The 13,026-nt window shown below is 31.8% G+C and overlaps 2 protein-coding genes across 2 annotated transcripts; both read left to right on the top strand.

Annotated features, from left to right (window-relative positions):
- Nucleotides 1–867: 867 nt before the first annotated feature.
- Nucleotides 868–4,085, top strand: LOC114715828 (uncharacterized). The gene is made up of 2 exons (XM_028900728.1): nt 868–1,195; nt 3,483–4,085. The coding sequence occupies exons 1-2, from the start codon at nt 868–870 to the stop codon at nt 3,899–3,901; spliced, it is 747 nt and encodes a 248-aa protein (XP_028756561.1). The 3' UTR covers nt 3,902–4,085.
- Nucleotides 4,086–11,853: 7,768 nt separating this feature from the next.
- LOC114715794 (kunitz-type serine protease inhibitor DrTI-like) lies at nt 11,854–12,587 on the top strand. Its single transcript, XM_028900687.1, has one exon. It carries the CDS (start codon nt 11,877–11,879, stop codon nt 12,570–12,572), a length of 696 nt encoding a protein of 231 aa, XP_028756520.1. The 5' UTR covers nt 11,854–11,876; the 3' UTR covers nt 12,573–12,587.
- Nucleotides 12,588–13,026: the final 439 nt, after the last annotated feature.

Genomic DNA, 13,026 nt, shown 5'->3' on the forward strand with positions numbered 1-13,026 from the left:
AACTTCACCATATATTTAATATAAAAGAATGAGTGAGGACTGATAAATTAAAGAATAACAAATTAATGGTCAAATTATAAATTCATATGATAAATCTAATAAAGTGACTACTATTAAGAAAAAGAATACCTACTCTTATAAAAAGAATGACAAGAATACATATTATTCTATACATGTATAAAAAAATACTACTCTAATTCTTAATATATGACCTAATTATTGAGTTGATTTTGGTCCTAAATATAACATATATTTTTCATATTTATTAATTTTTTTAAATTACCCTCATGGATACTCCTTCAGCTATAATTAAGTAGAAGAGTGAGAGAGGATATTAAGAAAGATGATAATGGTGTTTTAGGAAAAAACATACCACATTTCTTATAATTAACTAATTTACTTAACTTCTTTAATCTAATTATATTAGTTAAATAGTTCTTATATTAAGAATCAGGAGTACTATTTCTGATTCTAAATATAAGATTTAGTTTGTAGTGTAATTTACGTTACTAATATTTGGCATGGATTGTACGTTATACTACCTCCGGTTCTAGTTATAAGACCCAGTTGACTAATTTGAGGAGATTAAGGAAAGAAGTTAAGTTAGTTATTTGTAATAAATAGGTGTTGTCTTTCTTAAAATATCCTTACTTATCAACTATATTGGCTAGAACTATAATTATTAGAAGGACTACCTTGGAAAAAAATACATAAATATAAAAGACAAAATGAATTGGGGTCTTATATTTAGGACCAAAATAAAAGTCAAATAGGGTCTTATATTAAGTACCGGAGGTAGTATTAAACATGCCTCAAATGTTGCTATAAATGACCCTCGAGGCTACATGCTGACCCGTCCACAAGAAGATGGGTTTGAACAAGAAAGCGGCGATGGTGAAAGTGGGCGTGGTGCTGTTATTGACGGCGTTGACGGCCACCGTGGAGGGAGGCTTCGATGTGAGCAGATTGCTGGAGGAGGCGGAGGTGCTGATGAACGACTTGGGACAAAAGTTGATCACCAAGCCGACCACTGGCATCTGCTGCGACAACTGCGTCTGCACAAAGACGATCCCTCCGATATGCCAATGCAGAGACATGGCAGAAACTTGCAACTCTTCTGCTTGCAATCTCTGTGCCTGCGCTCAGAGTTATCCTGAGCAGTGCCATTGCCTTGACCTCACCACCTTCTGCTACCGTAAATTCTCCTCTCACTCCTCACAACAATAACGTTGTCATCTTCATGGAACCAAAACCTTTAACTGCGAACTTCTTCGTTCAGGGCCTTGTTTACGTGATTTCAGTGTGATTGTAAACCCTATCTTGTTCATTGAATAATACAATCTCTCTCCGCTCATGATATAAGAAATTGGTCAAAAAAAATGTGGTAAATGTTGTTAGAATACTCAATGTGATTTTTTTTTTTTACCTTTTCCCTTATTAGATACTCCTCCGGTCCTTAATATAGGACCCATTTAACTAATTTGATTAGATTAAGGAAGTTAGGTAAGTTAGTTACTTATAAAAATTATAACATGTTTTTCCTAAAATACCATAATCATCTTTCTTAATACCCCTCTCTATCTTCTACTTGATTATAGTTGATGGAGTATCCATAGGGGTAATTTAGAGAAAATTAATAAATATGAGAAAGGGGTCTTATATTTATGACCAAAACCAACTTAGCAATTGGGTCCTATATTAAGGACCGGAGGAGTATTAGAGAAATGAAAGCTATCGAAAGTGTAATATTAAAAACAACTTAATTATTTTTTAAAATAAAATAGGAAAATTCTATTATTTTATGACATATTTAAGAACTATTTTTTTTTTTAGTGCATAAAAAGGTGGACTAACTTGAGGGCAAGTTTCTCGTGCCTTCTTGTTAATAAAGTTCTCATCGGCGTGTTGACTTGAGGAGGAGTGGACGTGGATCCACTGGTGCGCCAGCATGTGAAATTACGGGAAACACGGCTTTGGGACTTGGGTCCTAATGGGCCAAGCCACGTAGCTTTTGCTCGGCTCAGGCAAGCCCATTTCCCAACTCTATGTTCAATAAAATAAATAACATAAGAATATTGTATAAAAAAATAAGAAGAATATATATATATATATATATATATATAAAGTTTTTTGGGACAGTATAATTAATCTTGTCAAATTAAGTTGCCTTGCGAATGAATCTTCTCTTACGCGACAAACATTTTATAATTAAGAACTGCATCTTAATTTTCACCCGAAAAAAAAATCACATCTTATTATCTTAACAATAAAGATATCCCGTAAATTGCCCTATAATTATGCCTTTCCTGATCAAACATTTGATTCTGTCTTTGGATTCCATTTACTCTCCTAATTCCTAAGCTTAATGTTAAGATCAGTTTTGATTAACATCCTAAAAAAATTAATATATTATTTCTAAATGTCATAATAATATTTAGTAACAGTACTGTTATTAAAAAAACTTTTTAGTAATAACAGTGAGGATTTTGGCTAAAATTAATCACAATTCCATAAATTTTTCACCTTTATTTAGTATCGTGCAAAAAAAGGATCACCAACAAAAAATTAATTGATAATATGAAGAGGGAAAAAAACAAAAGATTCTCGCAAACCCAATAAAACACAATTATAGTATTCCCCACCGAGCACCTTGTTATGATGTTGCCGGATACTCTTTACGATGGAGGACAAAAATACTGATGATTTTATAATTTTATGAATTATTGATGACGCATTGATCTTAAATCTACAGGACACTTATTTTATCTTGATAATAATAAGCTTAATAGAGTTGCTTAATTAATTCAAATAGATTGAAAAATCAAATAAATTATTCAATTATTGCATATGTACTGTGATTTTCTTAAAATATTTCTGTATAATTTTTTTTTGCCAACTATATGCATGTATAATGTTAAATACTATTCCTCCGGTCCTAAATATAAAACCTTTTTTATAGTATAAATTATAATACAAAAAGGGTTTTATATTTAGGATAAGAGAAGTATTAATTTATAAGCTAGTTAAATTAAATTTTTAAATAAAATAAATATAAAAGATAACAAACAGAACATTTATGAAACAATACTCCAGATGGCATAGAGTAAAAACACCTTAAAAAATTTTTTTTACACAAATTAAAATAAAATTCTTCTAATATGCTTATCTTAAACTTCGTAAAATCACTCTTCGAGAAATCATTTACACCATGGGAAAGCTGATGTTCTGTTCTGTTCAAAACAACCTTTTCTGCATTCATCGGACTGAGCAATAAGGCAGTCTTAAACAAAATTTGAGGTGATCGCGTGATAGCACTAGAATGCACGCGAAACTTTTAAATAACAGAGTATTATTCATAATTTAGGAATCGCATGATATTAGGAATGATTATCCTGTTTTTCGCCTTCAATATTGTAGTAATTTACATATACAGTTGTGAATCACGCAGAATTATAATATCCCTTAAATTGACTTATAAATAGGCCTTCCCGTCTGCTCATATCTTCACACATCAAAACTCAAGACGCACAAAGAGAAAGAGAGGAAGAGAAGATATGGTTTGGGCAAGAAGGCGATGATGATGAAGGTGGGTGTGGTTCTGTTTCTGATGGCCTTCACTACTGCACCTGTGGAGGCTCGCTTCGATGCCAACACCTTCCTGGCTGAGATGTTTAAGGACAACGGCGAACCCAATTACTTGATCAAGTCCACCACCACGGCCTGCTGCAACAACTGTCGCTGCACAAAGTCGAACCCACCTCAGTGTCAATGCAACGACATCGGACAAACCTGCCACTCTGCCTGCAAGTCCTGCGTCTGCGCTCTCAGTTATCCTCCACAGTGTCGCTGCCTTGACATCACCACCTTCTGCTATCCTCCTTGCTCATCCTCTTCTGCTTAATTCTGTAATATACAAATAATGTTATGTGAGCCAATTCCTACTTTTATTAGTAGGCTTGGCTCCTATCTATGTATGCGAATGTGAACCTTCCCTACTAATAAAATAAGCTATCTTGTGCCTTGCTTGCTTCCCGCTTGCTTTCTGCAAGCTGCAGGTTACTGGTAAGGACTTGATATTCTTCCATCACTTTGAATGGACAGTAATATCCGGAGACCCAGTATTTAAGGGACTTTAAGTTTCAAAACACGTTCTGGTAATTTCTAAGCATCTTCCCATCTGGTTTTACCTAAGACTAGTGCTTAGGCAAGATTATTTGGGTATAAGCCAAACATTTTAGTTTTTTTTCCCTTTGGATTTCACCATTCGCTTTTCACTAAAAGAAAGAAACAAAGTAAAGAACAAATTAAAAGTAAGACAAATGCGCGGGACATGGAGAGAAGATGAAGTTTTCTGTTTCACATAAAGATGTTAATTAATTAAGATTGAGGTTAATCAACTGCGGTCGTATTTTTATTCATGACGTGCGAGCCTTACAAACTAATTTGTTCAGGTGATGAGACGTACCTCAGTGGGTTTGCGTCGGATGGATCTTATCATAAGAAATAAGATGACAAGGAATGGAATGATCAATCTAAAGTCATTAATTGGCAGATTTTTTAGATTTATATTCTGATTCCATTTTCTTCCCTCAAACTCCTCAACACAACCATTTTTCCTGTTAAGAAAACACCACTCAAGCGAAAGAAATACTATGGGCCTGTTAGTTAATAATTATATAAAATAGGTCTTATATTTAAAATCAACATAAATTCTCTAATTAGGTTTCACATTAAGTACCGGAAGAGTATAAGGAAAGGCTTCTTCCCTCAACTTATGGAAGGAAGACATTTTTCTGTGTAGATAGTATCCCATCTACCCTCCATGCCTCTCATCCTTCCTAATATGTGAGGGATAATTTGGGAATTTAGTATTTAGTATTTAATTTTTCTTTTCTTTAATTCATCATTTTCGTCTTCTTCGTTGTGCATGCCAAACATGCACGAAGACTCATCCGTAAGTATTCTAGTAAAATTCCATTTTAAAATGTTAAGTTAAAATAAACATGCATGATAGTTATCTTAACCACGCGCAAATTAAAATGAGCCATCGTGAATTTTCTTCCAAATTGGCTCATCAAAAATCCAAAATTTCTACCCTTCGTTTTTGTTTTCCTTACAATCAAATTTTCTCATAAGTGTTTTTTTAAAGTATTTTTTCACAAATAGAGATAAATTCTTCCACTCGCATATCATAAAATCACTTTTAAAATCATGATTTGGTTTCTATCCAAACACCTTTTAAAAGCACGTTATAAATACTCTTGCTTCCTTATTCCACATTTGAGTTATGAATGGAATAACTTTTTGTCGTAAACTTTCAACGCCCTTTCACCGGTTTATATAACTAGTTAGTCTATTAGTCCTTGTAATTCACTCGTCCAAACCCATAGTTACCGAAAAATTTGAAAGAAATTTTATCAAACTGTTATAAGATTAACAATACCACATGAACATGGTAGTACGTTGTCCAGCAAATTTCTGTCGACCGGCCTGATCTGTTCAGGGTCCTTTGGATTCCTACTTTCCCGTGTTTGCCCAGACAAAATAATTAATTAATGCAGTACATTATTTTAAAATGATCGTCGTCCTCCCAATTTTTTTACTTTTTGACCAAGTCCGGTCCTCCCAATTATTCCTTGGTTCTAGGGCATAAAGAAGGTATTTTTTAATATTATTTATAAGATATTGAGAGAAATTTTTTATATGAATATATAATTTTACTGTTCATTTATTATTATGTTGACTTTATTTAGATAAGGTATAGTATATATTAAATAAGAATAAAGTTAGAAAATTGTTAAATTTTAAACGAGAGTTAATAAAGTTTAAGATTTTCTTTAGGGCATGTGAAACATATTAGAAGTGACTAATAAGTAAAACCACAGGAGTAACTAATTTAAATAAATTAAAGATTTTAGTTAAATTATTTAATATGATATTTTTTCTAAAAGATCCTAAATATTTTTTTAATTTTTTTCTTTCCTCTTTTTCTTGATTATTGTTAGAAAAATATCAATAAATTAATTTAAAAATTGATAAATATATAAGATAAATCTTATATACGGAACTAATATAAATTTCTAATTAGTCCTTACCGGAGACGAATCAATTTATTGATGCCCACCGGACGGAAAAAATAATGGAGCTCACCAAACACTATTTTAAGAAAAGCACTGCGGCCGCTCTCACGCCAGCTTGTAAGCCTATCCAAATAATGGTACGAAGATTCTCCACGGCAGAGGAGATTTCAATTTGAGTATATCCAAAAAGGAAGCATTGTATAATGTATATATAGTATGTGCACATGTGTATATACACACACACATTTATGTATCAATAATTGGACAGAGCATGTCATTTTTTCCTCGGTGACATTGGACACAGTATACGTACCTGTGCTTGAAAGACATGACAGATCATAAAACTGTCATCTTTTTATAATTACATGTTAATGCAATCAATAATTCAAGGTCATATATATCCAAACCCATAATTTGACAACAAATCAGATAAACACAGACCTAATTAATGAGATCATATTAACAACTCCAGATTATAAATAACATTAAACCAACAATCTTTTAAATATATTTTAAAAAAATCATTAGTACCTAACAAGCACGTTGTATATAATATAAAGCTGAAGATTCTCTACGATAGAGACGCTGATCACTTTATAATCTTATACGAGTAGAATAATTTTTTTTTTTTTGGGTAGTATACGAGTAGAATAATATTGATGACACGTTGATCTTAAAAATCTACAGAACAATTGATTTAATATTGATAATATGCATATAATATGGGATATGATAAAGTACGGTGAAGACTGGAGGGATTAAATAAGATGGCACGTGAAACATTCAGGAAATAGTACGTAAAAGACTTGAGACATCATTTAAAGGCCTGTGAAAGCTGATTCTCTCTTCTGTTTAAAACAGCCTTTTTCAGTATTCACCAGATTGAGCAATAATGCACTCTTGAACGAAATCTGAGGTCACTTGATGGCACCTGAATTCACGCCAAACTTTTAAATTACACGAACTCTGAGTTTTCTTTCCTTTTTTTTTTTGATAAAAAGATAAAATGTATTAGTTTAATCACAATTAAAAGTTTACATAACAAAAGTGAAAATGAAAAGAGAAGTGATAAAAGAGGGGGAAAAAAAACTAAAAAGTCTGCTCAAGAAAATTGTTTAACAAAAGAATAATGTCTTCCGATGCTATTGATGCATGTGATAACCGCCCATAACTAAAGGAGAGAAACTTAAACCCTAACTATTAGATTAGCTAACTGGATTATTCTAACTTAACTATAGGTTTCGAGTTTGCAGCATTTTAAGGACCAGGGACGCTATCCTTAATAGTTCATGTCATGTTTCAATCCGAATTAGTCTGGGCCTAATGCTATGCTTGAAAAATGGCCTGACTTATGATACCGGCTGCTTAAGCCAAAAAAAAAAAAAGAGAGAAACTTGGCCTAACTTTGAGTTAAACAAAGAGTTGATTTTGATAAAATATATAAAAATTTAATTTATTTTGTTTCTCATATTTGTAATTTTTTTTTAAAGTATCTCTATTGATCGCATATAACAAGGGAGTTATCATTAAATGACAGTTACATTGCACATAATTGAAAATGGTATTTTTCAAAAACTAATTCATATTTATTATAAATAACTAATTTAATTAATTTTTTTAGTATTTATAAATTAATTATTTAACTCTTATATTGAATATCAGAGATAATATTAGTTCTCATTTAGAAGAAAAATCTCCTGTCACAATATTTATCATACAAAATATTAAAGAATTCGGTCCTTAATTAAGCAGGTGTAATTCTTCTTTATCAACTAATTATGTGTGACTTATCTTTAGCTAGATGGAATCACAACTGAAAAAAATAAATTGCATATAATTAAAGAAGATTTGTATCCATTAGTTGAACATATATTGCATCCGAGTTTTTAAATAAATTTACCTTTAATTTATACAATAAATTTTGCAATGAGGAACTTTTCCAACGATTTTTTTCATTTAGGAATATTATGCTATTAACAGAAAATTAAATTTTCGAGTGAAGGCGATATTTTTATAATAAATTTAGTTTTTTTTAGTTTATAGTGAAGTAATAAAAATAATAATTACTTAAAATTATTTGTTTTATCACTCAACCTTACATAGCACTGGGAAACGGGCCGGGCCGGCCCTGTCACGGGCTCGGGCTTAAACGGGCCGGCCCGTTTTTAAGCCCGAGTTCAAAAAATGAAGCATTTTCCCAAGCCCGGCCCGTGAGATAACGGGCTCGGGCTGGCCCGCGGGCTTTTGACCCGTTTAACTAAAATGTATTTTTATTATTTTTCTTTGCCTATTTTATCGAAATAATAAAATGAAACAACAAAATTTACTAATAAAAGATATAAATAAAAATAAAAATAAGTCACAAACATAAATATCATTATGTTAAAACATCTATCACAGTGTAATAAAGTTTATTGAATGAACAAACTAAATAGAGGACAGACATAAACAACTAAATAAACACTAAGTTCAGTAAATAATTACAATATGGATGATCTTGTTTAATTATAAATAATTAACAAAAAGTTTAACTAACAAACATAGTATATATAAAAAATAATTGTTTGTCCTACTGACAAAAAAGAAAAGAGTTCATCATCCATAGTTCTAAATTTGTTTCTAACTATAAAAATGATATAGATTTTTATTTAATTCAAAAGATTCTTTAACCAATTCTATTTCAAGTATAAAAAAATGAAAAAATGATAAATAAAGATTGTAAAATAACACATACAGTATTTTAATAGGTTTTGACAACTTATAAATAATAACACATTTTTGTTAATAACTTAGAATTATGGTGATTTCTTTTTTTTGTGAATGCCATTTGTGTAAGCAGTGGGGTAAGTAAAACTAAGAGTATATTATGTGTAAAATGTTAGGGTTTTCCTTTTTAAGTTAAGAAAAAAATATAAAAATTAAAAAAAAATTATTGGCGGGCTTAAACGGGTCGGCCCGCGGCCCTACAGGGCTGGCCCGTTTATTTTTCGGCCCTACAGGGCTGGCCCTTTTAAGCCCGACTTCCCTTTCAAGACTTCAAAATACAAGCCCGGCCCGCGACTTAAACGGGCTTAAACGGGCGGCCCGACGGGCTCGGCCCGTTTTCCCGGCTCTAACCTTACATAGAATAAAATATAATAAAAGAAAAAGTTTTAAGACCTGTTGGGTCCAAACTCCAACCACTCTTCGAGAGCTTTCCTTTTACAGAAATTTCTTCGTCGAGTGTCAGCTTAACTCATAATTAAGGAAAATGAGGAGCGTCAATTGAAAAAAAATGAAGGAATGAAGGGAATTAATTAAAGAAAGAAAGAATATGAGGAGCATCTTGTAATGTATGCATAAACTTTTTTAATCCTATTCAATTACTCCATTATTGATACAAGTTGTGTTTATTTATTTTTTATTTTTTTGCCTGAAAGTTGTTTTTAATTAACTATCTCTTACATGTTAATAAATTAATATAAGACTGGTGAAGATTAGAGGGATTAAATAAGATGGCACGTGAAGCATTCAGGAAAGAGTACGTAAAAGATTTGAGACATCATTTGAAGGCCTGTGAAAGCTGATTCTCTCTTCTGTTTAAAACAGCCTTTTTCAGTATTCACTAGATTAACTAATAGGGCACCCTTAAACAAAATTTGAGGTCGCGTGATAGCACACCTGAATGCACACCAAACTTTTTTTTTTTGTTTTCGGAATGGGACACACCAAACTTTTAAATTAGACTCTGAGTTTTCTTTCCCCCCCCCCCCGGATAAAAAGATAAAATGTATTAATTTAGTAACAATTAAAAGTTTACATAACAAAAATGAAAATGAAAAGGAGAAGTAATAAAAGAGTGGGAAAAAACCTAAAAAAATCTGCTCAAGAAAAATTGTTTAGCAAGAGCACCATGTCCTCCCATGTTATTGATGAATGTGATGACTGTGCATAACTAAAGGAGAGAAACGTGGCCTGCCTGAGAGTTAATCAAAGAGTTGATTTTGATAATAAATATAAACCCAGTTTATTTTGTTTTTTATATTTATAATTTTTTCTCTAATATATTCTTATTGATTACATATAATAAAAGAGTTATCATTAAATGACAGTTACATTACACGTAATTGAAAATGATATTTTTTAAAAGCTAACTTGTTATAAATAACTAATTTAACCAATTTTTAGTATTTATAAATTAATTATTTAATTCTTATATTAAATATCAAAGATAATACAATAGTTCTCACTTAGAAGAAAATCTCCTGTCACAATATTTATTATACAAGAATATTAACGAATAAGGTCCTTAAGTAAGCAGGTGTAATTCTTCTTTATTACTATGTGTGACTTATCTTTAGCTATATTGAATCATAACCAAAAAAGAAATTACACACAATTAAAGAAGAGTTGTATCATTAGTTGAAGATATGTTACATCCGAATTCTTAAATAAATTTACCTTTAATTTATACAATAAATTTTGCAATGAGGAACTTTTCAACAATTTTTTTCATTTAGGAATATTATGCTATTAACAGAAATTAAATTTGCGAATGAAGGCGATATTTTTATAATAAATTTAATTTTTTTAGTTTATAGTGAAGTAATAAAATAATAATTACGTAAAACGATGTCTTTTATCACTCAACCATTCTTACACAGAATAAAATATAATAAAAGAAAAAGTTTTAAAACCTGTTGGGTCCAATCCAAACTCCAACCACTCTTGAGAGATTTCCTTTCACAGACATTTCTTCGTCGAGTGTCAGCATAACTCATACGGAAAACGAGGAGCATTGGTTAAAAAAAAAAAGAAGGAAGAAAATTAATTAGAGAAAGAAAGAATATGAGGAGCATCTTGTAATGTATGCATAAAATTTTTAATACTACTCAATTACTCCATTATGGATACTAGTTGTGTTTAATTAGCTATCTCTTACATATTAATAAATTAATATAAGTTAAAAAGCTGGTTATCATTTAAGTTTGTCAAAAGGTTTTAATTAATAGTTTTCAATATGGTCCTCATTAAATAAATTAAATTCAAAGGACTTATTAGCAAATATAGATTTCCTAAAACTTTTATATTGAAACTTTAATTTGTTTTCAAATGATGATTTACTTTTTGGCATCTTCGCATTCAAAATAGTTTTAACATATAGGCCATATTTGAGAACAAACAAAATGGGGCAATTTAATTTTATCCCTCCCGCTAGTTCCACGTAGACATATACTTGTTAATGGGACCAGTTTCAATACTCATAGCGATGAGTACCTTAAACTCATCAGATTTAGATCGTCTATATTTCATTTGGATGGTCAGGGTTTGATTTCTTTTTTATTTTTGTTTATTCAAGATAATTATTTTAATATGGATGAAATCTAAAATAAAGATAATCTTTTAACTATCTTTTTTTCAAAAAAAAATTCTATTTAAAATAATTAATTAAAAATTTTAAATTTAAACCGTTCAAATCAAATACAAACGATTTAGATCTGATGAGTTTAGGATATTCATCAAAGTGATAAACACATACACTCGTTACCTTGTTAATGTGGCAGCCTGCATGCAAGTGGATTTCAAAAATTTAATTAACATCTGAATAAATACTTGTCCTCATTTAAAATCATATCACAATTGTTTAGAGATCGATCAAGTTATGCATGTTGTGACACGTGTCTTCCTTGCTGGCTAGTATCCTCCTTCCTCGCATTCTCTATATAAAGGACGTGCCAAACCTTGTGTTTCTCTCAGATTTCAAGTTACAAGGAATCCTGGAACATCCAGTAATTAATACTACTGTGAGAGAGCAAGATGCCTGCTGGAAGGTCACTGATCATAACCCTCTCCTTCCTTCTCTGGTTTTCCTTCACCATCACCAAACCATTATCACTGGCCTCAGCTTATAGTGGTGAAGAACCAGTGAATGACGTCAATGGAGAACCACTTGTTGCAGATCAAGAGTACTACATAATGTCAGCCGTATGGGGAGAAGGAGGTGGCGGGGTTAAACCAGAAAAAACTGGGGATGCCTCATCATGTTCATATTCGGTTTTGCAAGAAAATTCTGACCTGAACAAGGGTGCCCCAGTAAAATTCCATGTTCAAGGAACAAGCACAGACAAGATATATCCAGGTTCTACTGATCTGGAAATCGAGTTCGCGGAAAAACCAGATTGTGCCGAATCCTCCAAGTGGGTGGTGGCTTTTGAATCTGGATCTTCCTCGAGGGTGGTTATTGGAGGGCCTGAAGATCATCCAGATTCTGAGTTGGTGAGTGGTGTTTTCCAGATCGAGGTGTTCAACGCGATTGCTTACAAGCTTGTGTTTTGCCCCGGAGGCAACATTGTGGGTTCTTCTTCTTCTGGTACTTGTTATGACGTTGGCGTTGAATATAAGAAGGAGGGAAGCAGGAATCTGGTTGTGGAAAAGCATAACAGTGGAAATGTGTTCATGGTGGCGTTTGTGAAAAGAGCTGAATCTGGTAAAGGGAAGTTCAGTATTATATGAATCAAAGCAGCTAACTTGTGGTGTTTGTGATTTCGTCAGTGTTGTTATCGTATGTGCTGGATCGGCAATGAATAAAATTGCAGCCTCCAAACTCTTCTCTGTTACATACATGTTCTTCGAAGTATGAATCTTATTTATTTAGTCTCCTCATCATGAGATAGATAAAGGAAAACGTTCGCATAATGTTTTTTAAGATATGAAAGTTAACATATTAGAAACTTCATCTGTTATCTAATTAATGGTTAAACTGATCGTCCAGGAATGCAACAAAATGAGCTATCTTTGCAATGAAGGGGAAAAAAAAAACCGAGACATTATGAGTCTGTTTGGTTCAATTCTATTGCAGGCATGTAATGGCAATTAACATTACATTACCAAGAAGAGAATGGTTGGTTACTCTTTAATTTGGTAATAGGATTTACCGTGGCAATGATGATTACCAAAATAATTGGTA

The sequence above is a fragment of the Neltuma alba genome, unplaced genomic scaffold, assembly GCF_004799145.2.
Source record: "Neltuma alba isolate B1F8T4 unplaced genomic scaffold, ASM479914v2 tig00011614_pilon, whole genome shotgun sequence".
In the NCBI taxonomy this organism is placed as follows: Eukaryota; Viridiplantae; Streptophyta; class Magnoliopsida; order Fabales; family Fabaceae; genus Neltuma; species Neltuma alba.

Coding starts and splice junctions, on each gene's coding strand:
- LOC114715828 (XM_028900728.1), top strand. CDS start 868: ATGGGTTTGAACAAGAAAGCGGCGATGGTGAAAGTGGGCGTGGTGCTG. Junction 1,196..3,482: donor CCTCACCACCTTCTGCTACC/GTAAATTCTCCT, acceptor ACTTATAAATAG/GCCTTCCCGTCTGCTCATAT.
- LOC114715794 (XM_028900687.1), top strand. CDS start 11,877: ATGCCTGCTGGAAGGTCACTGATCATAACCCTCTCCTTCCTTCTCTGG.